The following is a 27,850-nucleotide window of genomic DNA, read 5'->3' on the forward strand; positions in this document are numbered from 1 at the left end:
TATATATATACATATATATATATATATATATATATATATATATATGATCCAAAACAACATAGATGTGGCTCATCAGGCACAACATCAATCTTCTTCCATGGCTTTCTTAGTCCGCAGACCCCAAACACATAAAAACCTGGATGGTTTTGTTAAAAACAATTACTCCCTTTCATGGGATGTTGCCTAACTTAAGAAATGTGCTTAAATTAAGGGTTGTATCAAAATGTTATCTTGAGGGCACTTTATGTCATGCCGTTCAAATTCTATAAGCCTGTATGCAGTTGGTTATGTTCAATAATTTAATGTTTTCTAGCACTACAGTATGATTTTATATGTTTTGGTTTGTGTACTCCTACGCTTCTTTGTTCTCTGTGTTTTTGAAAGTATTACTTACACTGTTACTGCCTCTGCTGTTTTTAGTTCAGGATTTCACAAACAGTAAGACAAATGAGGTGTTTCTTACACGTCTATAAAACTTTGACTCCTCCTTATTACAACTGTGTTGAGTCTCCCAGAAAAAAGGAATACACTTCTTACTGACTTTCAGCGCGCTTTTTTGCAAATGATCATATTTTGTCTTAGCTTGAGGGGAGCAACAGAGATTTCTGAACAGCAAATGAAAAAACCCAAACCCTTACACATTCCAACATAAGCGCTGGAAAACCAGAATGCCTATTTTAAGAGAACAAGGATGCATAACTAGAATGATTGATGATAGTTTTTGCCCACAAAGCACCTTAATACCTTCAAGGCCCAAACTGACTCAGAAACTCTTGTCTTCTTTAGCTGAATTTCGACCTCCTAACTGATTTGTTTTTGCTTGTTCAAGCTCCATCTCCATTTAACCTTCGATAAACAGAATAAAGCAAAGATTTAAAATTCCGTTTTGCAGCATCTCCCAGATGGAGGTAAAAGGAGCGGCGAAGCTGTTCTGACTCAAAAATAAAAAAATCCCCTAAGTGGAGTCGTATAGAAAGTGTGGGAAATGCAGACCGGACAAGAATTTAGGAATGAAAATAAGATGGGTGTTGTGTTGGAAGCTCAATGTTGTTATTATCGTATTATCCTGTCTGAGGTTCAGCCAGCCTGTGGTGACTGTTTAAGTAAAGTTATAGCCTCAAACATGAGCATCACACATAGGTTAAACACAGTTCCTTAAAGAGATTTTGGAGAGTCTAAACATTTACAAAATAACAAGAGAAACCACAGACATTGGTAGACAGTATATTTAAGTCCATTCTATAAAATGTAGAGTATAGGAGTAGATCTGTGTGTGTTGAAGTAAACACAATGCTACTTTATGTGGCTCATCTGCCATAAGATCAGAGAACATAAACTCTTGGTGATTTAACAATCTTTGTTTTTCAATTATAGAAACTGTATAGCTGAAAAATTTATTGTCCTTGACAAGCTTGTTATTAAGTAACTAAAAGTAATTACAGTGCTGTAAAACAAAGTATTTGCTGCCTTCTTCAGTTTTTCTGGTTTTTTTTTTTAGTCACACTTATATCAAACAGTTTTTAGTGTCAGACAAAGATATCCAGAGTAAATACAAAATGCAGTTTTGAAATAGTGATTTTATTTATTTGGGTAAAAAAGATCTCCAAACTAGCCTGGCCCTACATGGAAAAGTAATTGTCCCCTTAGGTTATTGTAGTTTACCACGTTTTTTGGAAAGCTGAGTTCAGTTTCACTATCCACACCCAGGCCTCATTACTTCCTGACCTTTAGAATCCAGAAATAATTTATATAAAACCTGACGGATAACGTGAAGTCTAAAGGCTAAAAGACGTCTAAAAGCGAGACATCAAGAAATTCATCAATAGATGAGAAACAAGGTAATCGACATCAAAGCCATGTTTAGGGCTGTGGGACTCCAGTGAAACACAGTGAGAGCCATGATTCCCAAATGGAGAAAACATGCAATAGTGGTGACCTTTCTTACACACAAAAGAAGCTAGTTCAACACTCAACAATTTCACATATGCCAGAAAACACATTGATGATCCCCAAGACGTTTTTGAATTGAATGTTATTGTCTGAACTTATGAGACACAGATGGTCCGGTTTCAAAGTTGTGTATCACACTGGCATAAAACACAGTATTTCAGAACTTTACACTGACTGTCAAACATGTTGGTGGTAGCGTGTTTGTCTGGGGCTGCCTTTCTTCTTCACTACCTGAATATGTTGCAGTAATTGATGGAAGAAAGATTTTTGCTCTTTAGCAGAAAATCCAGAAGGCAAACAACCAGCCACCAGTCTGTGACCTTAAGCTTTAACGCCCCTGGGTAGTGGAGCAAGACCATGATCTGAATCACACCAGCAAGTCCACCTCTGAATGGCTCAAGAGGAAGAAAAAAACACACCCACACACATGCACAAAAATAAAGGTTTAGAGCGGTCTAGTCAAAGTCCTGTCTTACATCCAACCGAGTTGCTCTGGTTCAACGTTAAACAAATTGCTTATGCTCGAAAACTCCATTCACCTTGAATTAAAATTATTCTGCAACACAAACATGGGCCAAAATTCATCCGCAGTGAATTAAAAGACAGACTGTCAGCCATCACAAATGGTTGATATAGCTAATATTAAAATGTGTTTGATGAGCTGGAAACATTTAGGTGCGAGAAAAAAGCATGAATGAGGAAATCTGTAAGGGGGCAAACACTTTTTTATCAGCACTGTATGCTGCAAATGAAGCTTTTTTCAATTGTTAACGAAGCACTTGAAAGAAGATAAAATAATTAAACTCCCTCGAAGCATCGGCAAACACAAGTGGATTCCTTGTGTCTGTTACAGTGTGTACACACGGGTGTCCCAACTTACATGTGGGAAGTTTGGACATCTGTGTGTCGAGTAGATGCTGCTGCTTGTTGCTGAACATGGGGAGACTAGCTTACATGCTATGTGCAGGACTGCACAGTATTTTGTCCCATCACAGAATCTCAGATAATTCCCTGCATTTTAATTGGTTGGGGCACAGCACAAGGAGAAATGCATCTTCATTCATACAAGAACTGCCACTGCCAACAGGAAAACACTTAGGTCTTCTCCTACATCATTTTAATAGGTTGGAGCATCCAGAGAGAGGTCTTTGACCATTGATCCACCATTGTTCTTAAGGTTGGTTTATAAAGGAAATTAAAATTCAGCAAGTGAAGGTGCCAGCTCAATGTTCAATGGCAAATAATTTTACAATTTTTAAACAGTAACAACAAAAGCGCTATCACCTCTGAGTTATGTCGATGGAAAATGTAAAACCATCTGGTCTACTGACCTGAATGAGAATGATAATATATGGGTGCAGCTCAGATGGATAAAATGGAGCGAGACCATTAAGTAACTTAAAAACTAATAAAATAACTTTAAAATAAATTTAAAGATGTGAACTGGCTCCTAGTGCAGATGTGCTATTTTAGGGAAATGCATAACGTTTTAGTTGTATCTGTTTAAAATGCAGCATTTTGCAGCATTGTGTAAGCGAGCAAATTGAAGTCTATTTCCAAACTGAAAAAATGAATAAAAACCTGCATTACTGCCTCAAAATTTAGAACATTTAGAAAGAAAAGGCTTTATTATTTGACAAATCCCACAACTGATAAAACAACATTTAACTGCTGAGTGTTCCTGATGGTCATGTTGTGGGTTGGGTACATTTTACACCTATTTGTGTTTTTTTTGGCCATGGATTCAGGGGAAAAGTTGATAAATGGGTTCATGCTGGTACCATTTGATCTAAGCAACCCAGTCTATTTAGATGCAGAGCGCCTGTGAAAATTAGCTTTAAAATCTTGCCAGAGATTACATTTAATTCTAGACTTTGACTGGGCCATTCGAACACATAAATATGCTTTGATCTAAACCATTCCATTGTATCTCAGACATTATTTTCAGGGTTGTTCTCCTGCTAGATGGTTAACCTCTGGCCAAGTCTCAAGCCTGTAACAGGTTTTAATCCAGCACTACCCTCAATTTACCTCCACCCCTCTTCCCCTCAGCTCTAACAAGCATCCTCACAGCATAACGCCACCACCACCATGGCTCACTGTGGTGTGTTTATGGGGGGAGTCTAGTGTTAATTTGCTGGACCACATTTTATTTTGATCTTTTCTAACCAGAGAAACCTCTTCCACACGTGTCTCCTGCATTGGTTGTGGCCAAATCTATCCAGGAATACTTGTGGATTGCTTCATAGGTTTCAAAGGTATGAATATTTCTACAGGGCACTATGATCCTTCCAAGATTGCAGGGGGTTGAGATGCAGGGTTCACCCTGGACAGGGTAACAGTCCATCACAGGGCAACACTGAGAAAACAGGACAAATTACTGTGCATGCAAAAATTCACACCTAAGGGCAATTTGAATTTGAATCCCAGACTTTTTTGCTGTCAGGCAACAGTCCTCACAACTCCACCACTATACAGTGGAGAATAATTTGGTTTAGAAACCAAAATGAAGTTGCATTTGTAAAAGGGTTGTTTTTTTTTTTATTATAGGCTGCAATACAAAGCAAAAAGGTCCTGGGTTGGAATCCCGGCTTGGAGTTAGCATGTTCTCCCCATGCATGCGTGGGTCTCTGTGTTGCCCTGTGATGGACTGGCGTCCTGTCCAGGGTGTACCCCACCTTTCGCCTAATGACCGCTGGAGGTAGGCACCAGCTCTCCTGCGATCCTGCATTGAAAAGTGGGTGCAGAAAATGGATGGATAGATGGATGCAATACAAACCGTGAACCCATCCCAGCAGTAGAGGTGTTCTTTTCATGGCATAGTACCTTATCTTGTTCTCATTTAGCTCTGTTGTTGTACAGCATAGTTTAGGATCTGTTTTATATTATTAGTTCAGTGGACTTCACACCTGAAATGAAATTTTGTTTTAATGGAAACATGAAAAGCTTTTGTCTTGTGATTCTTGCCTTAACAATATTTACTACAACAAAAATACCTCAGATTAATCCTCCTCAGAGTTACAGTCAAACCATAAATTTAAATAGCTTTCCTCTCAGTCCTGCAATCAATTCTCTGCCAAGGTTTTCATGGTCTTGCAAATCTCTACCTGACCTCCTTTATTCCTTTTATCTGCTGTATTTTCTTTTTTAAAAGATGAAGGACAAAGAACGCCAACTCAAACTGAAAATCCCTATTTGTAAATTTATTTTAAATAATAAGAAAATTGCTGTGACACATCTGAATTTACAGAAATGATTGGAGATGTAAAGGATTTTATAAAGCATTAAAATTTGACTAACCTCACCTTAGCACCTTAGCTGAAGATAAATGTAATCAAGCCATAGCATTAAGCGGAGAAATGATTTTCTTTTTAACATTTAGCATTTTACGTCCTCTCTTACGTCTATTCATTCTCTGCCAGTTTTTATTCTGTATTTTATGAAGGTGTTACTTGATAAGTCAAAATGAATTTATTTGTAAAACATGTATTTCACTTTTTATTTACATTCAGATGTCAAAATGTAGAAATAATTTGATTACATATTTGTCTTTATTTTTTCCCATTCATGTAACTGGAACTACTGTCTGACTGTCTTCGTTCGATATTGTGCAATATTCTTCCATTTTTCCCCCAGGTTTTACTCGCGGGCCATCTCGCTCATCAGTCATTCAGCAGCTTATCAAATAAAGCATGACAGCTCCAAGTAGAACACAAGATTATGTGGGTGTTAATCTAAGAGGCATTACTCTGGTTCCTCCACCTCCTGCCATTTAAGAGCTCAGATTTTCTTACGTAACAGCAGAAGCAGCATCACGTCTGAGAGTAAAACTGTTGTGTCAAGGGGCTTTTTCTGCACAAATAAATTAATTAGTCAGTGGATGGGGAAAAAATAGAGCCATAAAACCAATCTGATTTCTTTCCTATAGGACTCAAGTGTGTGTGCCTGCTGTGTGCCAACCGCACCTGTGAGACGGCTACAGAAGGAGCCTGCTGGAACTCGGTGATGCTGATTGACGGGAAGGAGGAGACGGTCAAGTCCTGCCTGTCGCCCTCGGAGATGAAGGGTCAGGTGTTCTGCTACAGCTCCAGAAATGTCTCCAAGAGGAGCTGTTGCTTTACTGACTTCTGCAACAATGAGACCCTGCACCTGCACCGAGGTATAACCAGCTGTATGCTTTTTTTACTCTGTCAGTTTTGCCTCTGTTGTATTTTAGGTCATTTTCATTTAATCTGTGTCTGACTAAAGTTTTTTTGCCGGACAAAGGCATAAAACCCATCATCTCCTCAGTCTGTTAGTCTCAGTAATTTTATTCAGTCAACAGAACCATCGATCCAATCTGTGAGGGATTTCCCACTCATTCTGGTCCCCGCCAGACGAGGTGGATGCTGATCCGCCTAGATCCTGTGACATAACAAAGCTCGCAGAGGTTAGGCGACGGCCCTCCCCCGATTTATAAATAAATACTTTATCAGGCATGTTGTGTAGAAATCCTCACTGCCGGGTAGAAAATGGCCCAAAGCACAAGGGGCGTTTTTCACACTTCTGGAGTTCAATGAAAAACTCAGGGAGGCAGGTTTATTTTATGCTGTGTCAATCTGTGTCCTGTTTGATTTAAACCTAACCAATCTGAAACCAAGTCAGCTCAATTTCACTGCTGCTGCATGTAAAAATCAACCAGTCATAGATAACCTAAAACAGATTTGTTCAGCTGCCATCTGAACTTCACAGCAGTCTGTCAGTACACGTTTTTACAAATAAACAGTGCATTGCAAAAGTATTCATACCCCTTTTAAAAATTTGCACATTTATTGCCACAAAGATTTATATTTAGCCACCTTTACTCTGCCACCCCTAAATAAACTGCCTTCACAAGTGATGTATGTGTTCTATAGAGTCAGCCTTGGTGTTATTTAATCTCAGCATAAATGCAGCTGTTCTGTGAAAGCCTCAGAGGTTTGTAAGGGAACGTCAATGAATAGACGGCATCAAGAAGACTGTTCATCATACCCTCAAGAAATCTGATTTTTATGGAAAAGTGGCAAGAAGAAAGCCATTGTTGTTGTGTGGCAGAAAACAAATTCTGTGCATCACCCTGAACACACCATCCCTATGACACATGGCAGCATCATGCTGTGTGTACGCTTTTCTTTCACGGTGGCAGGGAAGCTGGTCGTAGTTGTGGGGAACATGAATGGAGCTAAATACAAGGCAATCCTGGAGGAGAAAACCTGTTAGAGGCTGCAAGACTTGAGAATGTGGTTCACGTTCCAACAAAATTATGACGCTGAACAGCCGAAGCGCTACAATAGAAAGGTTTAGATCAAAGCATATTTATGTGTTCATGGCTCAATCAGACCTAAATCCAATTGAGAATTTCTGCTATTTTGCTATAAGAATGGGCACAAATGTCAGTCTCTAGATGTGCAAATCTGGTAGAGACATACATATAAAGACCTGGAGCTGCTGTTGTAGTGAAAGGTGAATCTACAAAGTATTGGCTCAAGGTGGCCGAAAACGAACTGATTGTTATTTGTAAAAAATGTCGAAATATTTTCCTTCCACTTCACAGTCGTGCACTACTTTTTATTAGCCTTTCGAATGAAAACCTAATAAATTACATTGAGGTATTGTGGATGAAACATCAAAAAATTTGGAAATGTTTAAGGAGCACAATTTCTTTTGCAAGGCACTGTAGGTTTTCTAAAAATGGATATATGTATTTTAAAGATGTGCCTCTATTATTGGGAATCAAATTATTTGTGCTAAAATGCTGTTTTCTGTCTGTCAATTATTCCTTTTGGTATTTGTAACATATGCATCTAGATAAATGGGAACAGATAATATCAAAGTGCCTAAAGATACAACTTAACACTTATTTGTAAAGTTGTCATTGATGAAGAGACACAACATGGGCTCATTCCTTGAGTTTATTAGTGTGTTCATAGCTGAATGATTTAAAGATTAGTGTTAAGAAGCTTAATAAACAAAGGAATGAAAAATGAGCTAAAGTCCAAAGCAAAACGTAGAGACTTTCAGAAATCCTAAATAACTGTTGATTAAGATTCTGTTAGACTTAAAAATATAAATAAAAGACTTTTAAAGATTACAAGAATGTCTAAAACCTTGAAGGCAAAACATCTGCACACAGCATGGCACATCCTCTAAACACATGTGAACTATTTATTGCATTAAAAAGTCTAAATGTTTCTACATTTGCAGTTAAATTTATGGTTAAAGTTTTTTAGAGAACAAACAGACATAACTGACCATGACTGCAGAACATAAAGTTTAAAATATACAAGTTTAGATTTGAGACATTGAGACATTATTCTGAGTGAAACTGTCAAATCCCAGGTCTGGTTAACTCTTCTTTAACTTTGTCCTTTTAGGTTTGATTTATTAACTTTTTATTTAAAAGAATACGTATCTGTGGCCACCTTACAAATAAGAAATATTTGTTTTGACAGTAAATCACTCAAGATAAAGTATGTGAGTGGTAGGTTTCCTAACATCTCAGTTAAATGCACCACATTTATTGCGCAAGGTGCAGCTGAATGTCAATGGATGCATAAGGTCATGGGGTCAGAACCCTTAGGCGATGGTGGTGTTGAGTGTGAATGAGGACAACAAAATCAATGTCTTTCATTGTCCTGTTAAATAGCAGCATGTGCTCACATATTGTGTAATCTCTGTGCAAATGGAAAACACAAGACGACCTTTTAAATTTGGATAGTTAAACTTTCTTTGAACATTTTCACTTTTATTTATTTGCAAGCATCTGTCAGACACAGACTTGGACTTAAGGTCTTAAGCCACTGGGACAGAGGAGAGTCAAGTCTTGTTTTGCATCATATCTGCTGAGCTTCACTTGGAGCCCCAGTTGGCAGGACTTAAATTGGGTAAAAGGCTAAAGATGTCTTAGGAAACTGTGGTTGAGTTCACAATTTGTTGATTTGCACATAGTGAATGTTTGGTGATCTGCTGGTGAGGACATTTGAGGCTCATGACAGGAAACATGAAAGCGCTTTCCTAGGGCTTAAGTTGTATTTCAGTTATATTTAAATGCCAGTATGAATTGATTTCTTAGTTCATTCGGTTGACCAAAGCAAATTCCCAGACAAAAGACTGTAAAACTATAGTACTGTTACAGCGGTTTGCAGTTACATTTTCACATGCTGTTATGTGACAACCAGAAACTTTAATGAATGTTGGGGAACTTTATATGTTAGATCAATACAAAAGAGTGTGTAATTGTGCACAGGGCTTGACATTAACTTTTTTGTTCACCAGCCACTGTGGCTAGTGGTTTTCCAAAGTTACTAGCCACTCCGCATTTTCACCAGCCACAATTTTGTTGTTGAGAATTTGTTTAATAGGATTAAAGCTGACTATAGCATGCTAAAGTTTACTTTAACTAGATTTACAACATTTTTAAATGTAAATGACCCTTTTACACAATCATATCAAGACTACATAAAATGTTTACCACTTCGGGTCATTATCAAGTATTCAGCTCAGGCAAGGTTCTGTGTAAAGCTCCTTTTATACGAAAATGTGCAGTGATCAATGGTGCCAGGTCTTGTGAATGAAACAAGCAACCAGCTCTATCAAAACATGCCCACATGTATAAAACAGAGGCCGCTTGTAAACAGCATAAATGTATACATTTATAATGGCATTATATAAAAGCAAAAGCAAAATTATTACTAACACTTCTACCATAAACATTTTGAATAACAAGTGATCAAAAGAAAAGTGCATTTTGCATACCTAACAGCAAAATGACAATAAACATGATAGTCTGTAGTAGTGTTAGAATGGTCCAGTCAAAGTCCACACCCTAATCCAGTTGAGAAAATGTGGCGAGACTTAAGATTTGTTGTTCACTGATACTTTCCATCAAGTCTGACTGAGTTTGAGTTCTTTTGCAAAGAAATATGGGCAGAAATATCAGTGTCTATATGTGTAAAAATTGGTAGAGACATACCATTGACAGAAAGGTGCTGAATCCAAATGTAGGTCACTCTTCTCAGACTTTTCTTTATAAAGGATCCCCTTAAATTCAAAATTATGCTCTTCTTGTGTTTTTCTATTAAATAAATTCCCAATAAAACACATGAAGTTTGTAGTTCTAAAGTGCCAAACTGTGAAAACGCTCAAGGAATGAGAAAACATTTGCACAACGCAGCACTGTGCTCACTATGCCTCATTTTCATGTAAGTAAATCTCATATTATCCCAGCACCCACCTGTTCTGGTATTTTTGATGGTGTCCATGTTTCCTCTGTCCACCCACAGACACAATGAAGGTCACAAATATAGGTGTCAAATTACATTGAGATGCCAAACCCACATTTTTACTAACAAGGCCTCTCAGTGCACCTGCTTTTAATCAGTGAACATCACAAACTTTGAATAAAGAGTCATTTTGATTAAAATAAATTAAATATATTTTCCTTTTACAAAGCAAAGTTTATAAGTGCTGAAAGCCTATTTAGTCCTCTTGATTAATAACATATATGGGCATTGATTAAATGTTCTGCTTCTCAGGGAAAACAGGTATTTGGCATCTAGAGCGATGCATTTGCAAAATGAGCTTCCACTTCTAAAAATTAAAGTATTTATTAGTATTCTAGCAGCGGTGTCTTAAATTTGCAAAGCATGTGGTTCGCTCTTTCAACTCTCAGTTCTTCAATCAGTGAGTGAATTTTGGCAACAGCTATTGCTAATATTTTGCTATGTCAAGTCCCAAACACCTGCCATTTAGAGTTAACACCACCAGGGGGAGCAAAGAGACAAGGATCTCAAAAGCAAATCCTCTTGAAAGCTATTTTTTTTGTTCTTCTTGAAAAATCAAATAAGCCCTTAAAGATACAGTAAAATGCTAATAATGCTGGGGATGTTGTTCCTTATGTGTGCACCATCAGAGAGGCCTTCAAAGGAGCCAGGCTGGAGCAGGCTGCAGCTCACTGTGGTGATCCTGGTGCCCTTCTGCTTGCTGTGTGTGGGAATCCTGCTAGGCGTGTGCATCGTGCAGGGACACCATTGTGCCTGGAAGCAAGACCCCGAGGAGCCCCCGGATGATCAGATGCTCATGTCTCCTGATAAATGTCTCAAAGATCTAATATATGACATGAGCACCTCTGGTTCAGGGTCAGGTGAGAGGAATCCTAACTGTTCTTAAATGCCTATCAACTGGGCATTTGCAGTGTCTTGCCAAAGGAATTCATACACCTTGAACTTTTTAAAATTATTTTCATGTAACAGTCATGGGCTGCACAGTGGCATGGTTGGTAGCACTGTTGCCTTGCAGTAAGAAGGTCCTGAGTTCAAATCCTGGCCTTGGGTCTGCATGGAGTTTGCATATTCTCCCTGTGGATGCATTGGTTCTCCAGCTTCCTCCTGCAGTCCAAAGACAGGACTTTTAGGTTAATTGTTCTCTCTAAATTGCCCTTGTGGTGCTTGTGTTCATGGTTATTTGCTCTGTGGTGGACTAGCGACCTGTCCACGGTGTACCCCCACATAAATATAAGTGTGGCATGCATTTATATTTAACCTCCGTGAATCAATGCTTTATAGAACCACCTTTCACTGCAATTACAGCCTCAAGAGCGTTGATGTTTGTGTCAACCATCTAGAGACTGAACATTTAATTCATTATTCTTTGGAAACTAGCTCAAACTCAGTCTGATTTGATAAAGAGGCTCTATTAAGATACATTTTTCTACAGATTTTTAATTGGATTTAGTTTTGGACATTGACTGTGCTATTCAAAGACATGGACAGTTGCAGGTCTGTCTGTCTGTTTAGTGTCACTGTCCAGCTGGAAGGTAAACCTCCACCCCAGTTTTAAGTCTTCTACAGTTCTTTCAGAGTTTCCCTGTATTTAACTTCATCTGTCTCTCATTAACTTTGTCCAGCTTCCCTGCCACTACTAAAGAAAATAGACCCCTCAGCAAGAGGGTGCCACCACCATGTTTCACAGTTGGGATGGTGTGTTCAGGGTGATGTGCCATGGTAGTTTTCTCACACACATAGAGCCAAAAGAATTACATTTTGGTCTCATTCGACCAGAGCTCCTGTCTTGTGTTTACTGTGTCTCCATCATGGCTTGTGGCAAAACTACTAATGGGACTTCTTATGGTTATGTTTTAACAACTTTCTTTGACTTTTGAGGTTCACAGCCTTAGCTTCAGACCTCTGCAGCTCCTCCAGAGTTGTCATGGCTTTCTTGGCTGCTTCTCTGATTAATGCTCTCATTACCAGGCCACCGGTTGAGGTGGATGGTCATGCCTAAGAAGGTTGGTGGTTGTGCCATACTCTTTCCAATGTCAGATGATGGACCGAACAGTGCTCTGTGAGATGTTCAAAGCTCGGGATATTATTTTAGAACTTAACCCTTCTTTAAACTTCTTCTTGCCGACCTGTCAGCTGTGTTCCTTGGTCTACATGATTCTGTTTGTTCACTAATGTTCTCTTACAAAACTATGAAGCCTTCACAAAACAGCTATATTTATACTGAGAATAAATTATGCACAGGCTGACTATTTGCTATTAAGGTAATGTCTGAGCACAATTGCTTGCACCAGGTTTTGTTTCGGAATAACAGGATAAAATGGTCTAATTCCTAATTCACTTCAGATTTCTTCCTGAGAAAAAGTTTAAAAGCCATGCATCATGTTCTAAATACATTAAATATGTTACACTAAAAATAAATTAAAGCATGTAGTTGTAACATGACAAAGTTTAAAAAAGTTCAAGGGGCATGAATACTTCGGAAGGCACCTGTTGTTTTCTATGGTAAGGAAAACCTTGCTGTTTGAATCATGTGATCTTCATCTTTCAGGGCTACCGCTGCTGGTCCAGAGAACCATAGCTAGGACCATCGTCCTGCAGGAGACCATTGGAAAAGGTCGCTTTGGTGAGGTCTGGCGTGGCAAGTGGCGGGGGGAGGATGTAGCTGTGAAAATCTTCTCCTCCCGGGATGAGAGGTCCTGGTTCCGGGAAGCAGAGATTTATCAGACTATCATGCTCAGGCATGAAAATATTCTGGGCTTCATTGCTGCTGATAATAAAGGTCTCAGATTAACAAGTTTACAACAAGAACAAATCACATCTGTGGCCTGAATGTGCTGACATTTCATAGCATACCTTGCTGTTATCTGCAGATAATGGCTCATGGACCCAGCTCTGGTTGGTGTCAGAGTACCATGAGCACGGCTCCCTGTATGATTACCTGAACAGGTATACAGTCTCCATGGAGGGCATGGTCGTTCTGGCTTTGTCTGTAGCCAGTGGGCTGGCTCACCTTCACATGGAAATCATTGGCACACAAGGTAATGTTTTCTTTGCTGTCTGTATGTAAAACCTGGACCTCAAATTTATGTCCTCATAGAGAAATTAAATGAAAAAACTCCAAGGAAACCCGAACTATCTGCTAAGTTCTAGTTTCATGAACTGCTTTGTCCTCTGAACTGAATGTCAAAATACATTTTCACAAGCAAATCACAGCTCTTTTGCTTTAACACTCACTCATATCTTGAGGTTTTCTGACTTGTGTAAAAGACTTTGAAGATGTACCCTCCATGTTTTAAAACTTACAGCGCCTTCCACATTTTTTGGCAGAAACATATTTTTTGGGGGAGATTGGATGTTGAGAAATAAGTTTTATTTGTTGATTTGTTATATAATTCCTGGTGGTCACAATTACTGTCATCCTTTTTCCCAGAGGTGCTAGTAAGCATCAATAAGTAATTATCTTACAATGTAATAAAGGGTGTGATATTATGACATGAGTTATTTTGCTTTCTAATCTAGTTTGTAGCAAGAAAATTGGCTCATAAAAAGCATTTGAGGTTCTCATAATCTCATATCTTTACTTTCTTGCTTCTAGGGAAGCCCGCAATCGCTCACAGAGACCTGAAGTCTAAAAATGTCCTTGTGAGGAGGAATGGGACAGCAGTCATTGCAGATTTGGGTTTAGCTGTTAAACACGATTCCAGCACAAACACCATAGACATACCGTCTAATCACAGAGTGGGAACTAAGAGGTGAGACCAACACAGTTAACCGCCACCGCACAGAGAGCCGAAATCAAATGCTAGTGATCACAAAATATTTGGATGTTTACCTGGAAATATACAATAAGCAACAATGAAAGGAAAAACTTTGTTGTACTATTAAAGCTCTATTAACTATGAATGCTGAGTACAAGCCCAGACATCCCAGGTATTTAGCGTTACAGAACAGACAGGCAAAAATGATAAGAATGACAGAACCACAGTTTAAACAAACCCAACAATATTTCTCGGAATGCAGCAAAACAGTCTCAAACTGTTACTACTACTTTGGCGCCTCCTAAAGGACTTTGTAGGTCAGTACACTCACAGTTGAAATCAAGACTGACTTCTGTGAGTTTTCAAAAAATATTAACAAATTCTCTGCAGTATTTACTCTAATTAAAATAATCCACATCCACAAAGTGATTAAACAAATAACCCGTGCAGTGTTCTTGTGTTGTTTTTGTTCCCTCCAAATTATTAGGGTTTAATCACTTTGTTCTCCGCAGGTACATGGCTCCTGAGATCCTGGATGAGTCAATCAATATAAACAACTTTGAGTCATTTAAGAGGGCAGATATCTATTCGCTTGGCCTGGTGTTCTGGGAATTAGCCAGAAGATGCTCTGTAAGAGGTATCTTAATTACTCTCATGTCCTCTCCTCAGTCATTTGTGTATGAGTATCAGCAAAAATATGTAATAGGTAAATTATCAGAAAAATTGCATGTAATTATCCCATTATGTACATGAACACTAACATAATTTCCTCCTGTTTCTTACTCCCATAGGACTTCATGAAGACTTTCAACTGCCTTATTATGACATGGTGCCTTCAGATCCATCCATTGAGGACATGAAGAAGGTTGTGTGTGATCAGAAACTCAGACCAAACATTCCCAATCAGTGGCAGAGCTGTGAGGTAAGACAGAACATTTATTGCAGTGTTGACCATCAGTCTCTTGAAAGAAAGACAGCAAGAACACAGCTGAAAGTTGCCTAAGACTGATGGTGTTATGTATGAACAACAAATTTGGGGATCATAGTACAACACGATGGCCTCTCAAGACGAAAGTAGTAGTAACACAGCTCAAATATGAACTCAGAAGGCAAATGTTTATATGCCAACTTGTCCAGTGAGGAGGAAGTTAGAAGAAATTATTCTGAGGGCAGTAGCTTGGAGACCTAACTGACTAGCATCCTATCAAGGAAATTAAAAGTGCTCTGTGGCAAGCCCAGACAGCCTGTAATTTGCTACAGCAGTGAATGACCACTTGTGACAGGTCTGATAAAAAAGCCTAAAGATTGGATAATTATAATAGACTCACTATTCTGCTCGGAGACCGACCATCAATGCTAATGCGATGCGAAGATGTCGTAAAGCACAGGAATAGAGGACTCAAATTCAAGATTCAACACAGTGGCATAATATCAGTAACCCTTTAATACAGTCCGAGGTTAGTACGACCACAAAAACCCAATCCAAGCAGAGGTATCTAAAACAGCCAGGTCCAATAAAGCTGGTTCAAAATCACTCGAAGACAGAAGTAGGATTAGAGCTTCACACAAGGGACTAAGACGAACTGGCAAGGAGAAGCTACACGGGGTGAGATATAAATAGACAAACAAACAAAGGAAGACAATGAGACATGGATGGATAACATTAACGTGTGGTAGAGGCTGATTACGGGTGGGAATATCAGTGAGGTTGTCTGAAATGAGTCAGGAAATTAGTGCACAAAATAAAACAGGAAGTTTAAAAGGAAAACAAAACCAGATACACAACTGTAAAACACTTAACCAGCAGAGCTGGGCAGGGGCATGTGTAAGCTGTCAGATTTCCCTCAACAACTGTATTACCATAATTCTCAGAAAAAGTAAAGGGAAGCACCTGAAAGTCGCTTTTCTCCACATACTCAGTTGTTTTTTATGTAACTGCACTAATGATAATAATAGTAATGTATCTGTCTAAACAATATTTAGGGGACACTGTCACAATATTTAAACTTTATAAATGTTTCTACACTTTTTTTTGTTTTTACAACATGTCTTTATGCCGTAAAAAACCCCTTCCACTGCTGACTTTGGAAACTATCTTTCACCGCCATGCTAATGTGGGTGAGGAGAGATCTGCCTTCACCTATTTACTCATACTCGTACTCGTACTCGTACTCGTACTCGTCGTCTTCCGCTTTATCCGAGACCGGATCGCGGGGGCAGCAGACTCAGCAGAGACGCCCAGACGTCCCTCTCCTAAGACACCTCCTCCAGCTCCTCCGGAGGGAGCCCAAGACGTTCCCAGGCCAGCCGAGAGACATAGTCCCTCCAGCATGTCCTGGGTCGTCCCCTGGGCCTCCTCCCTTTGGGACGTGCCTGGAACACCTCCCGAGGAAGGCGTCCAGGAGGCATCCGGTATAGATGCCCGAGCCACCTCAACTGGCTCCTCTCGATGTGGAGGAGCAGCGGCTCTACTCTGAGCTCCTCCCGGATGGCCGAGCTCCTCACCCTATCTCTAAGGGAGTGCCCGGCCACTCTACGGAGGAAGCTCATTTCAGCCGCTTGTATCCGGGATCTCGTTCTGTCGGCCATGACCCAAAGTTCATGGCCATAAGTGAGGGTAGGAACGTAGACCGACCGGTAAATCGAGAGCTTCGCTTTTCGGCTCAGCTCTCTCTTCATCACAACGGACCAGCACAGCGCCCCCATTACTGTGGCAGCCGCACCGATCCGTCTGTCGATCTCCCGCTTCATTCTTCCCTCAATCGTGAACAAGACCCCGAGATACTTAAACTCCTTCACTTGAGGCAGGAACACCCCTCCAACCTGAAGAGGACAAGCCACCCTTTTCCGGTCGAGAACCATGGCCTCGGACTTGGAGGAGCTGATCTTCATCCCAGCCGCTTGACACCCGGCTGCGAACCGCCCCAGTGCATGCTGTAGGTCTTGGCTAGAGGGGTCCAGCAGGACCACGTCTTCTGCAAAAAGAAGAGACGAAATCCTCTGGTCCCCAAACCAGACCCCCTCCGGCTCTTGGCTGCGCCTAGAAATCCTGTCCATAAAAGTTATGAACAGGACCGGTGACAAAGGGCAGCCCTGCCGGAGTCCAACATGCACCGGGAACAGGTCCGACTTAGTGCCGGCAATGCGAACCAAACTCCTGCTCCGCTTGTACAGAGACCGGATGGCCTCTAGTAAAGGGCCCCCGATTCCATACTCCTGGAGCACCCCCCACAGGGCATCACGAGGGACACAGTCGAATGCTTTCTCCAGGTCCACAAAACACATGTGGACCGGTTGGGCAAACTCCCATGAACCCTCGAGTACCCTGTAGAGGGTATAGAGCTGGTCCAGTGTTACACAGCTGGGACGAAAACCACACTGCTCCTCCTGAAGTTGGGGTTCGACTATCGGCCGGACTCTCCTCTCCAATACCCTGGCGTAGGCCTTACCAGGGAGGCTGAGGAGTGTGATCCCCCTGTATTTGGAACACACCCTCCGGTCCCCCTTCTTATGTAGGGGGACCACCACCCCAGTCTGCCAATCCAAAGGCACTGTCCCCGACCGCCACGCAATGTTGAAGAGGCGTGTCAACCATGACAGCCCCACAACATCCAAAGACTTGAGGTACTCAGGGCGGATCTCATCCAACCCCGAAGCCCTGCCACCGCGGAGCTTTTTAACCACCTCGGTGACTTCAGCCCGGGTGATGAAAGAGTCCAACCCCGAGTCCTCAGCCTCTGTTTCCACCAGGGAATGCGTGATAGCAGGATTGAGGAGATCCTCGAAGAGCTCCTTCCACCGCCCGATAATGTCCCCAGTCGAGGTCAGCAGCTCCCCAACCCCACTCTAAACATTGTTGGTGAAGCACTGCTTCCCCCTCCTGAGGCGCTGGACGGTTTGCCAGAATAGCTTCGGGGCCAACCGGTAGTCCTTCTCCATGGCCTCACGGAACTCCTCCCAGCTCCGAGTTTTTGCCTCTGCCACCGACTCAGGAATCCCACAAGCCAACCACAGCCGATAGGACTCCTTCTTCAGCTTGACAGTGTCCCTTACTGCCGGTGTAAGGTCTGTGGTGTGACAGGCACTGCAGACCTTACAGCCGCAGCTACGGGCGGCAGCATCGACAATAGATGCGGAGAACATGGTCCACTCAGACTCTATGTCTCCAACATCCCTCGGAATCTGGTCAAAGCTCTCCCGGAGGTGAGAGTTGAATACATCCCTGGCCAAGGGGTCCGCCAGACGTTCCCAGCAGACCCTCACTATGCGCTTGGGCCTGCCAAGTCTGTCCGGCTTTCTCCTCCCCCAGCGGATCCAACTCACCACCAGGTGGTGATCATTGGACAGCTCAGCCCCTCTCTTCACCCGAGTGTCCAAAACATGCGGCCGAAGGTCTGATGATACGACAACAAAGTCGATCATCGACCTCCTGCCTATGGTATCCTGGTGCCAAGTGCACTGATGGACACCCTTATGTTTGAACATGGTGTTCGTTATGGGCAATCCGTGACTAGCACAGAAGGCCAATAACAAAACACCGCTCGGATTCCGATCGGGGAGGCCATTCCTCCCGATCACGCCTCTCCAGGTGTCACTGTCGTTTCCCACGTGGGCGTTGAAGTAACCCAGCAGAATAATGGAGTCCCCAGGAGGGGCACTATCCAGCACCCCTGACAGGGTCGCCAAGAAGGCCGGGTACTCCGCACTACCACTCGACCCGTAGGCTGAAATGATAGTCAGAGACCTCTTCCCAACCCGAAGGCGCAGGGATGCGACCCTCTCATCCACTAGGGTAAACCCCAACATGAGACGGCTGAGCTGGGGGGCGACAAGCAAACCCACCCCAGCCCGCCGCCTCTCCCTGTGGGCCACTCCAGAGTAGAAGAGAGTCCAGCCCCTCTTGAGGAGATGGGTTCCAGAGCCCACGCTGTGCGTGGAGGCGAGCCCGACTATTTCTAGTCAATATCTCTCGACCTCCCGCACAAGCTCAGGCTCCTTCCCCCCCAGCGAGGTGACATTCCACGTCCCTAGAGCCAGCCTAAGCATCCGGGGATCGGGCCGCCGAGGTCTCCACCTTCGTCCGCCGCCCAATCCTCTTTGCACTGGTCCCTCACAGTTCCCCCTGCAGGTGGTGGGCCCACTGGGGGATGGTCTCGCGTCTCTCATCCGGGCTTGACTCGGCTGGGTCCCACGAGGAGCAACCCGGCCACCTGGCGCTCTCCAACGAGTCCCGACCACAGGCCTGGCTCCAGGGTGGGACCTCGGCTCCGCCGTCAGTTATTTATTCAAATTGGTTAAAGTTTTTCTATCTAAGGAAACCCAGCAGATTGCATCGAGTCAGAGACTTGTAGCAGTCACTCCTCCTAGATGAGCATGTAGAGACAGTGGACAGTCACTGGTGTTGATTTTGCAGCAATCCCTCATACTGAGCATGCATGTAGCGACAGTGGAGAGGAAAAACTCCCTTTCAACAGGGAGAAACCTCCAGCAGAACCAGGCTCAGTGTGAGCGGCCATCTGCCACGACCGACTGGGGGTTTGAGAGAACAGAGCAGAGACACAAGAGGAACACAGAAGCACTGATCCAGGAGTACTTTCTATGGGAAGGAAAAGTAAATGTCAATGGATGTAGCTCCTTTAGTCGTTTCATCTAGAAAGAAAGAACAGATAAACTCTGAGCCCGTTTTCAAGGTTAGAGTCTGAAAGAAAGCACATAGAGTTAGTCACAGTAGAAGCTCAGTCAGTAGCTATGTCTAGGAGAGAGAAAGGATTAAACACTGAAAGACAGGGCCAACTGGATCATCAGTAGAAGGTGAGCATTAAGTTGTTGCCAGCAGAAGCTTGGACGATGCCCCTCTCCAGAAAGGTGTCACAGGTAGACACAGAGTCAGGCCAGGTGTAGCTTCTAGGAAGAGAAAAGAGAGAGAACATAAAGTTAGAAGCTGAAATAACAGCAAATAATGCAAAATTGGAGAGTAGTTTGAGAATGTTACAGAGAGAGTGAAAGTGGTCATTATGTCCTCCAGCAGTCTAAGTCTATAGCAGCATAACTACAGAGATTGCTCAGGATAACCTAAGCCACTATAACTATAAGCTTTATCAAAAAGGAAAGTTTTAAGCCTAGCTTTAAAAGTAGACAGGGTGTCTGCCTCACGGACTAAAACTGGGAGCTGGTTCCACAGGAGAGGAGCCTGATAACTAAAGGATCTGCTTCCCCTTCTACTTCTAGAGACTCTAGGAACCACCAGTAAACCTCCAGTCTGAGAACAAAGTGTCCTGTTAGGAACATATGGAACAATCAGATCTCTGATGTATGATGGAGCTAGATCTTTAAGGGCTTTATATGTGAGGAGGAGAATTTTAAATTCTATTCTGGATTTAACAGGGAGCCAATGAAGGGAAGTTAAAGTAGGAGAAATATGATCTCTCTTTTTAATTTTCATCAGAACTCTTGCTGCAGCATTTTTAATCAGCTGAAGGCTTTTAACTGCATTTTGTGGACATCCTGATAGTAAAGAATTACAATAGTCCAGCCTTGAAGTAACAAATGCATGGACTAGTTTTTCAGCGTCACTCCTGGATAGGATATTTCTAATTTTGGCAATGTTCCGGAGGTGAAAGAAGGAAATCCTAGAAACCTGTTTAATATGGGATTTAAATGACATGTCCTGGTCAAAAATAACACCAAGGTTTTTTACTTTATTACCGGAGGTCAATTTAATGCCATCCAGGTTAAGTGATTGACTAAGCAGTTTCTTTTTTAAAGACTCCGGTCCAAAGACAACAACTTCTGTCTTGTCTGAATTTAGAAGCAGAAAATTTAAAGTCATCCAAGTTTTTATATCTTCAAGACATGCTTGTAGTCTATCTAACTGGTTGGGCTCATCAGGATTTATGGATAAGTAAAGCTGAGTATCATCAGCGTAACATTGAATATTTATCCCATGCTGCCTGATAATTTGACCTATAGGAAGCATATATATAGTAAAGAGAATTGGTCCAAGTACTGAACCCTGTGGTACTCCACAATTAACCCTGGAGTTTAAAGATGATTTATCATTTACATGAACAAACTGGAATCTGTCAGACAAATAAGATTGAAACCAGCCTAGTGCTGTTCCCCTGATCCCTACAGCATATTCCAGCCTTTTTAAGAGAATATTATGATCGACTGTATCAAATGCAGCACTGAGATCTAACAGAACCAGTACAGACACAAGTCCATTATCTGAGGCCATAAGAATATCATTAGTGACTTTCAGCAGAGCTGTTTCAGTGCTATGATGAGCTCTGAAACCTGACTGAAACTCTTCAAACAGGTCATTGCTGTGTAAATGCTCACATATTTGATTAGCAACTATTTTCTCAAGAATTTTAGAATGAGATTTACCTGTCCTGCTTAGAGGATAAAGCCGGCACTCATCCATTTGACATATTGAAATGTTGTTCTGTTTTTGTCAAGAAGATAATTCATTTTATTTTTAAAATAACTGGCATTTGTATTTTGCTGTTCTGCTGCACTAGAGAAGAAAATATATATAGCACTTAAATATAGTACATATTCTCTGTTATTTCACAGCATCCATACATGGTAATGATGATTCAGGTTTGGTTTTCTTGCATGCTGTGAAGTCTCAAAATGGTTGAATATTTGTTAAACAACCATCCAACTAATGCAGAGATTCACAGATTAAACTGTGTGTACATAATAACATTCAGATTATTTTTGATTTTCTCCATGAAGGCATTTTTTGCATGATTTTTATATATCCATATAATTCCTACTGAAACTATTGATGTGCTTTATTTCTGCTTTTGATTTTGACATGGTTGTCTCAGTTCCTAGAAACGTCCTTCAATGAATGTTTCTGAAAAACACTTTTTGCAACCTAAATTTTTAGAACTAAGGGTCAAACAGAAAATAAAATATAAAAAACATGTAGCTGTATTGAAAAATGTGTACACCAAAGATATTGTTTTGGTTCCAGTTCTGGAATTACAATTTATAGTGCAACTCGAGAAAAGAGCAAAGAGAGTTCAGGACAAAGAGAGAAGTGAAAATAATTTGTTCTACTACAAATATATGTTGTTGTTGACAAAATTTAAATATGTCAACAAAATGTTATCTTGTTGTTCACCAGGCTCTGCGTGTGATTGGAAGACTGATGAGGGAGTGCTGGTATGCCAATTCTGCTGCACGACTAACTGCTCTGCGGGTCAAGAAAACTGTGTCCCAGCTGTCTGCTATCAAAGATGTCAAAGACTAGTTTGGCTTGTCGCCTTGCCGATCATCACTGGTGCTGGCACTGGTGTAATGTGATAAACTTGGAGAAAGCAGGCTCTACTTATCAGGAGGATACCACATCTTGTTTTTGTTGCCAAATATTGTATAAAGTGCGGTGTCTGTTGAAGTTTGTACAAAGACATCCAGGCATCTGACCTTTCCTCCAGCTATGGTTTTTGTGGAAAGAGCCATGTGACATAAGTCATGTAAAATGTGATTATTTTGCTACCTCAGTATTTGAAGTGCCCAAAGCTTGAAGTTGCACATTGTTGTGTTATTGTGCCGTTTTTTTTTTTGCTATCTCCTGGGTTGTTAGATTGCTTAGTGACAATCTCTGGAAATATCCTCTCGTTTTGACTTGTGTTTACTGACACGCATACAGATTTTCCCTGAAAATATGAATTATTTTTGCACAGTTAGAATATCTCTCTTGTAAAAATTTTTGCTGAAATTGCTGTGAAAGGGAACATAGTTCTACTGTCTATATACAACTGAAAGTGATAACCTTAGTATATCTAAACCTTTTCAAAAAAGTAAACAGTGAACTAGATAAGAGTATTTATTACAGGCTGCTAAGGATGAAAATCTGAAACTATTTCAACTTTTTCCACAGGGAAATTGCTTTTTAAGCAGGGGGAGCTCTGACCAGTCATACTGGAATATGTTTTTAACCCCAAATAATGAGTTAGAGTGACCAAAAAGCGGGTTCAAAATAATTACCCCCAGCCTGGATTGGTAAATTAGTATTATTTGGATTTAAAAATTTTTATTTTGATCTTTGGTTAAAAAATATTATAAAATATAAATAAAGATAGCCTCATGATGTCAGACTACATAATTTGCTGAACAAAATTAATTTATATATACAAAACATAGTATAAAATGGCCTGTCTATATTGACTTTACGAGTAATTCTTTCGTCAAAATGTGAGCAGCGTGGACTCTGTGCGGACTCCATGCGCACTGTTCGCAGACGTTTTATGTTTCATAGTCAAGTGTACCATTTTCCTACATTTCTGGTGACAAACTCCTACATTTCCACAACTTTCTACCATGGTGTCATTAGGCAGAGAGGAAGAGCTAATTTGCCTCTTGCTTTGGAAAAACAAAAAGAAAATAAGGTGGTATACAAGGCCTTTTGACCAGACTAGGGACGAGAAGGGGAGTACACCTGTCAGTGCAGCACAGAGAGTAGCAGTGACACTGTATGTTTTCGTGACTGGTTGCTCAGAGCAGTGTGTCACATACAAAACAGTTCGATGTGGAGATTTTTTCTGTCAAAACATTTATCGCGGTCGAAAAAATTTTGCTTTGCGCGGACGTCTGCTTTGTGTCTGCATTGAGTCCGCCTCAGAGCCCGACTATGTGGGAACCTTCAGGCCCTGTTTTCTGGTGAAAATCCAAAAGTTTTGTTGTGTTTCTACTGTTCATTTACATGACAACTGCTCACGTATTCTCTAAAAATTGCCTAATTTAATAACAAATATATAAACAATAACAATAGTGGATTGCAAAGTACTTCCTTGTGCTGCTAACTCTTTCGAATCTAAAGACGGTTCGCTAACAAATGCTCAGTTTCTCCCACGCTTTTTAAGCTTTGATTATGTTGCCAACTAGTGGCGTGGCGGGGGAATGACACCATTTTCACTGTACTATTGCTATGTGAATAGAGATTGTAATTATAATGTCATCATGTAGACTTGTTAACAGAAACATTTTCAATGGATCGTTGTCGTGTAAACAGGGCCGTTGGTCTTCTCCGCAAATTTCTTTGTAAAATAGCATCAGTTCACTCATTCCAGGAAGATACCTTTATCATGTTTTATGAGAAAACTACTGCAAACTACTCAAGAAAAAAAATAGGACACGCCATTAAATAGATTGTCAGATAAAATGTTCAGATTTTGAAGTCTATCTTTTTTTGTTTCTGGAAAAGAAAATGATTGTATAACAGGTAAATATCAAAGACTAACATTGTTTTACTCATTATGCGAATAATATCACTAAACATATATATGTTATGGCACCCTACACCCTTATAGTTAGTTTCAGTGTTGTTGACTAATACAACGTCAGTAAGGGACTTCTTAAAAAAAAGAGACTTAAAAAGAGAGATCATCCCACCACATCTCAGGAGGTCAAGGTCTGGCTTTATGACTAGACCCAGGACTGTCCTGTTTTTATTTCTGTGCCAACCCCTAGCTGGATTTACTGGTATGCTTTGGGTTATTGTCATATTGCAGGTTCCAGTTCTGCTTCAGCTTTCATTTTTTTCCTTTCTTGATATATCGGCTCTTATTTTCCTAAGGCACCCTCTTAAAGAGAGTAGAATTCATCAGAATCAGAATCAGCTTTATTGCCAAGTTCGTACATACAAACAAGGAATTTGCCTCCGGTACACTTTGCTCTTTTGTTCTGTTTTTGCATTACAGAATATACAAATTTACTATTTACAATGTACAATATACACATATCTAATAAAAAAGGTGCATTTGCAACATCTGTATGCTGTTGTGGGGGATATTATGATGAGCTGGCCTGATACCACAAACCATCCTCAAACCATGACATTTCCAGCTATTTGGTTCATAACTGGTAGGCTGTATTTGTTTATGCCAAACATGTCTTACATACTGGTTTCCAAATGATAAAAGTTTAGCCTCATCTGTCCAAAGAACATTATTCCTAAACCTCTAGTCTTTGTCTATGTTCTCTCAGGCAAACTTTAGTCTGGGTTTCATGTTTTTCCTAGAGCAAAAGTTTCGTTTTTGCATTTCTCCCATGAAAGTTAAACTTTTGCTGTCTCTTTCTGATTGTAGAGGCATGCATGTTCCTATCACCAATAGCAAGAGCCTGCTGTATGTCCCACGATGACATTTTAGGTTTTTTAGAGACTTCTTTTAGCATCTTGCAGCCTGCTCTCCAGATTAACTTGCTTGGGTGGCCAGATATGGGCATGTGGCATTTGTGAAATATCCTCCGCTTGAACACTATTTTTTATTTCAAGTTTATTTGAGACTTTTTAAATCTCTTAATGGGCCCATAATACCTCAGACAGCTCTTATGACCTTACCCTTCACATTTAACTCCAATAGTCAAGGCTACACCAAGCTAAATGTTGGAGGGTTAAATAGGGCAAATGTCCTTCAAAATGCTGAGTAACATATTCCAGTGCAATTAATGTGTAATTTTAGTCATTTTTTATTCCTTTCACAAAAAAGGTTCTTAAAAAGTCTTTCTTTCAGTTTATACTATTTATTTTAATTATTTTATTTTCTATTGTCATTAAATAACCTGTCCCAATTTGTTAGAAAAACGCAAACTATAGGGTGTCCTAATTTTTTCCCACGCAATTTTGTTTTTGCATTAATAGTTGCCACATGGCCTAAATGGGTCCTGGTAATTTTATGACCTATGAGCTTATGATTCCAATTATATATCCATTTTTAACATTCGGTAAGTGCTCTAAAAGTCCTAAAATTAGGGCCGTTATTATGCATGTTTCAACAATGAACTTTGAGTTCCTGCATCTTCTCAGTATTTCGAGGATTCAGTTTTCTGGAAAAGGGGAAAATTACAATAATTTAGATATTTTTATATGAATTTATAACAAGGTCAGGCAAATAAAAATAGTATACATTAATAGTGGTATGTATTCTTAATAGTGGATGCACATTAGGATCATTAATGTCGCCTATATAGCCTTACAAGCTGAGAGGGAGAAGTTACAAGGATCTGTTCATCGTTGTACTTGTATGAAACAGTCAGTGTGCAAGAGTGCCTGTTTGAGCATGTGATTGTTAATATGTTTGTATTGTATCATGAGACCAATACTGAAATATTTGTAAAATTATAAAATTGCACCATGGGGAAAAATCTGTTACTTTTTGTTCATTTCTCAGCCTAGGCCATGTTTGTCTTTTCAGTCGCAGTCGACATATGTTCACAAACAGCAGGGAAAGTATTGAATGTATTGATGTTTGACATGAAATTTACATCAGATGTTAGTAGCAACCCAAGTAATCCGTGAAGGCAAAGAAATCAACACATCTAAGTCCATAAAAGATGTGTAATAAAGTGAAAAGTCCTTTTTTGAAAACATCTTCTGAATGGAGAAATAGTATTGTTTGTTGCTCAGACTTGATGGTGGGCTATTCTTAAGCACAAACTGTCCTAAAATCTTGAAGGTTTTGGGAACCTTTGCCATGCACCTTTTTCACAGATTTTCAGTTACATTCAAGTCTTCTGTTTCTGCCAGGGTTGCGGCTTTATTGTCTTTTACTTAAAGCAACTGAGAGTTTGCTTGGCTGTGTGTTTATGACCATTATCTTGCTGAAAAATCTGCCCTAGTTTTACTATCAGATTCCTTTCAAGAATGTGTCAGTAAAGGTTTTTTCTGCTTGTCCTTCCTTCAGATATTAACAGTCTGCCAGTCTTCACTGCATTACTTATCATTTTCACAGGGAGAAAATAACATTTCTACTAATTCTAGGCCTTTCTGAGGCTTTCTCTGAGCGATTCCTGGCTCTTGGACAACTTTTCTGATTATTTTTTTCAAGTCGACTGTCATAAATATTTCAAGGAGCACCAGGTCAATGGTGCTCACTGGAATCAGACGTTTAGAAATACGCCTGTGACCAATGCTGTCAGTATGTTTTCTAATAATAATGTAGCAAAGATCTTGCTGAAGTCCTGGCTCATGACACCCTTCTTGTGTGATACCTTCAAATGAAAAACTTCTCTATAGGTCATGAGTTGGGACTCAACAAGTTGACATTAATTGACTTTGATAGGGGGTCACATAGCTTTCTAAATACTGACGATCTTCAGCTATTCCCTTGACTTATATTGTGCTTTCTTCTTTATATTTTCAGTACTTATTCCCTGATTTATTCCACTTTATGACACATAAATAATTTATGGACCTACTTGTTTTTCTAATTGTATGTATGGATTACTGGGTGGTTTCCAACACATAGGGTGAATTGCAAACAACCTCAAAACGTATCGGTATCTTGGAAAATATCAATTTAGCATCTTTAATGTTCTCAATATAGTTCAGTTTAGCCATGTAATTATTTAACTTTTTTGAAAATATTAGAAAGAGAACATATTGACACACTTTGTCCAGGCAGATTAAAAATTTCACCATTATGTGCTTGCATTTTGGTTTAATTTCACTCCAAGTTGTATCAATGTTAAGCCAGTTTTACCTATTGTGTCATATATCAGGAAAAAAAAGGTGACAGCAAAGCATATGATGTATGTATTATTCCAGAGTGGAGTGATCAGCATGTGCATTTTCTGATTGGTGTCTTTACTCTGTGTAACTTACAAGTACCTCCACTCATTTAAATTCAAAGGCTTCATTCATGTTAATCTGTTGTTGCTCAGATGTAAATTTTGTACCACTTTATTTGATCTTTTTTCCCCCAGCACTATTTATTCTGTATAAAACGACAATATAATGTGTAAATAAAAACAGTTGTTCATGTTCTGACTGAATTGCTCTCACATTGCGAATGCGGCTTCTGAAATCTTGGATTATGCAGAGCTTTG

The 27,850-nt window shown here is 40.3% G+C and overlaps 1 protein-coding gene across 1 annotated transcript in view; it reads left to right on the forward strand.

Moving 5' to 3' along the window:
- LOC124870923 (activin receptor type-1C) overlaps positions 1-27,783 on the forward strand; it is a 28,953-nt gene extending 1,170 nt beyond the window's left edge. The window contains exons 2-9 of the mRNA XM_047369788.1: positions 5,879-6,109; positions 10,880-11,110; positions 12,799-13,029; positions 13,121-13,288; positions 13,846-14,002; positions 14,521-14,645; positions 14,800-14,930; positions 22,149-27,783. Coding sequence (XP_047225744.1) covers positions 5,879-6,109; positions 10,880-11,110; positions 12,799-13,029; positions 13,121-13,288; positions 13,846-14,002; positions 14,521-14,645; positions 14,800-14,930; positions 22,149-22,274 — 1,400 coding nt within the window. The 3' untranslated portion in view covers positions 22,275-27,783. The remainder of the gene's footprint in view (positions 1-5,878; positions 6,110-10,879; positions 11,111-12,798; positions 13,030-13,120; positions 13,289-13,845; positions 14,003-14,520; positions 14,646-14,799; positions 14,931-22,148) is intronic.
- Positions 27,784-27,850: the final 67 nt, after the last annotated feature.

The sequence above is a fragment of the Girardinichthys multiradiatus genome, chromosome 7 (genome assembly GCF_021462225.1).
Source record: "Girardinichthys multiradiatus isolate DD_20200921_A chromosome 7, DD_fGirMul_XY1, whole genome shotgun sequence".
In the NCBI taxonomy this organism is placed as follows: domain Eukaryota; kingdom Metazoa; phylum Chordata; class Actinopteri; order Cyprinodontiformes; family Goodeidae; genus Girardinichthys; species Girardinichthys multiradiatus.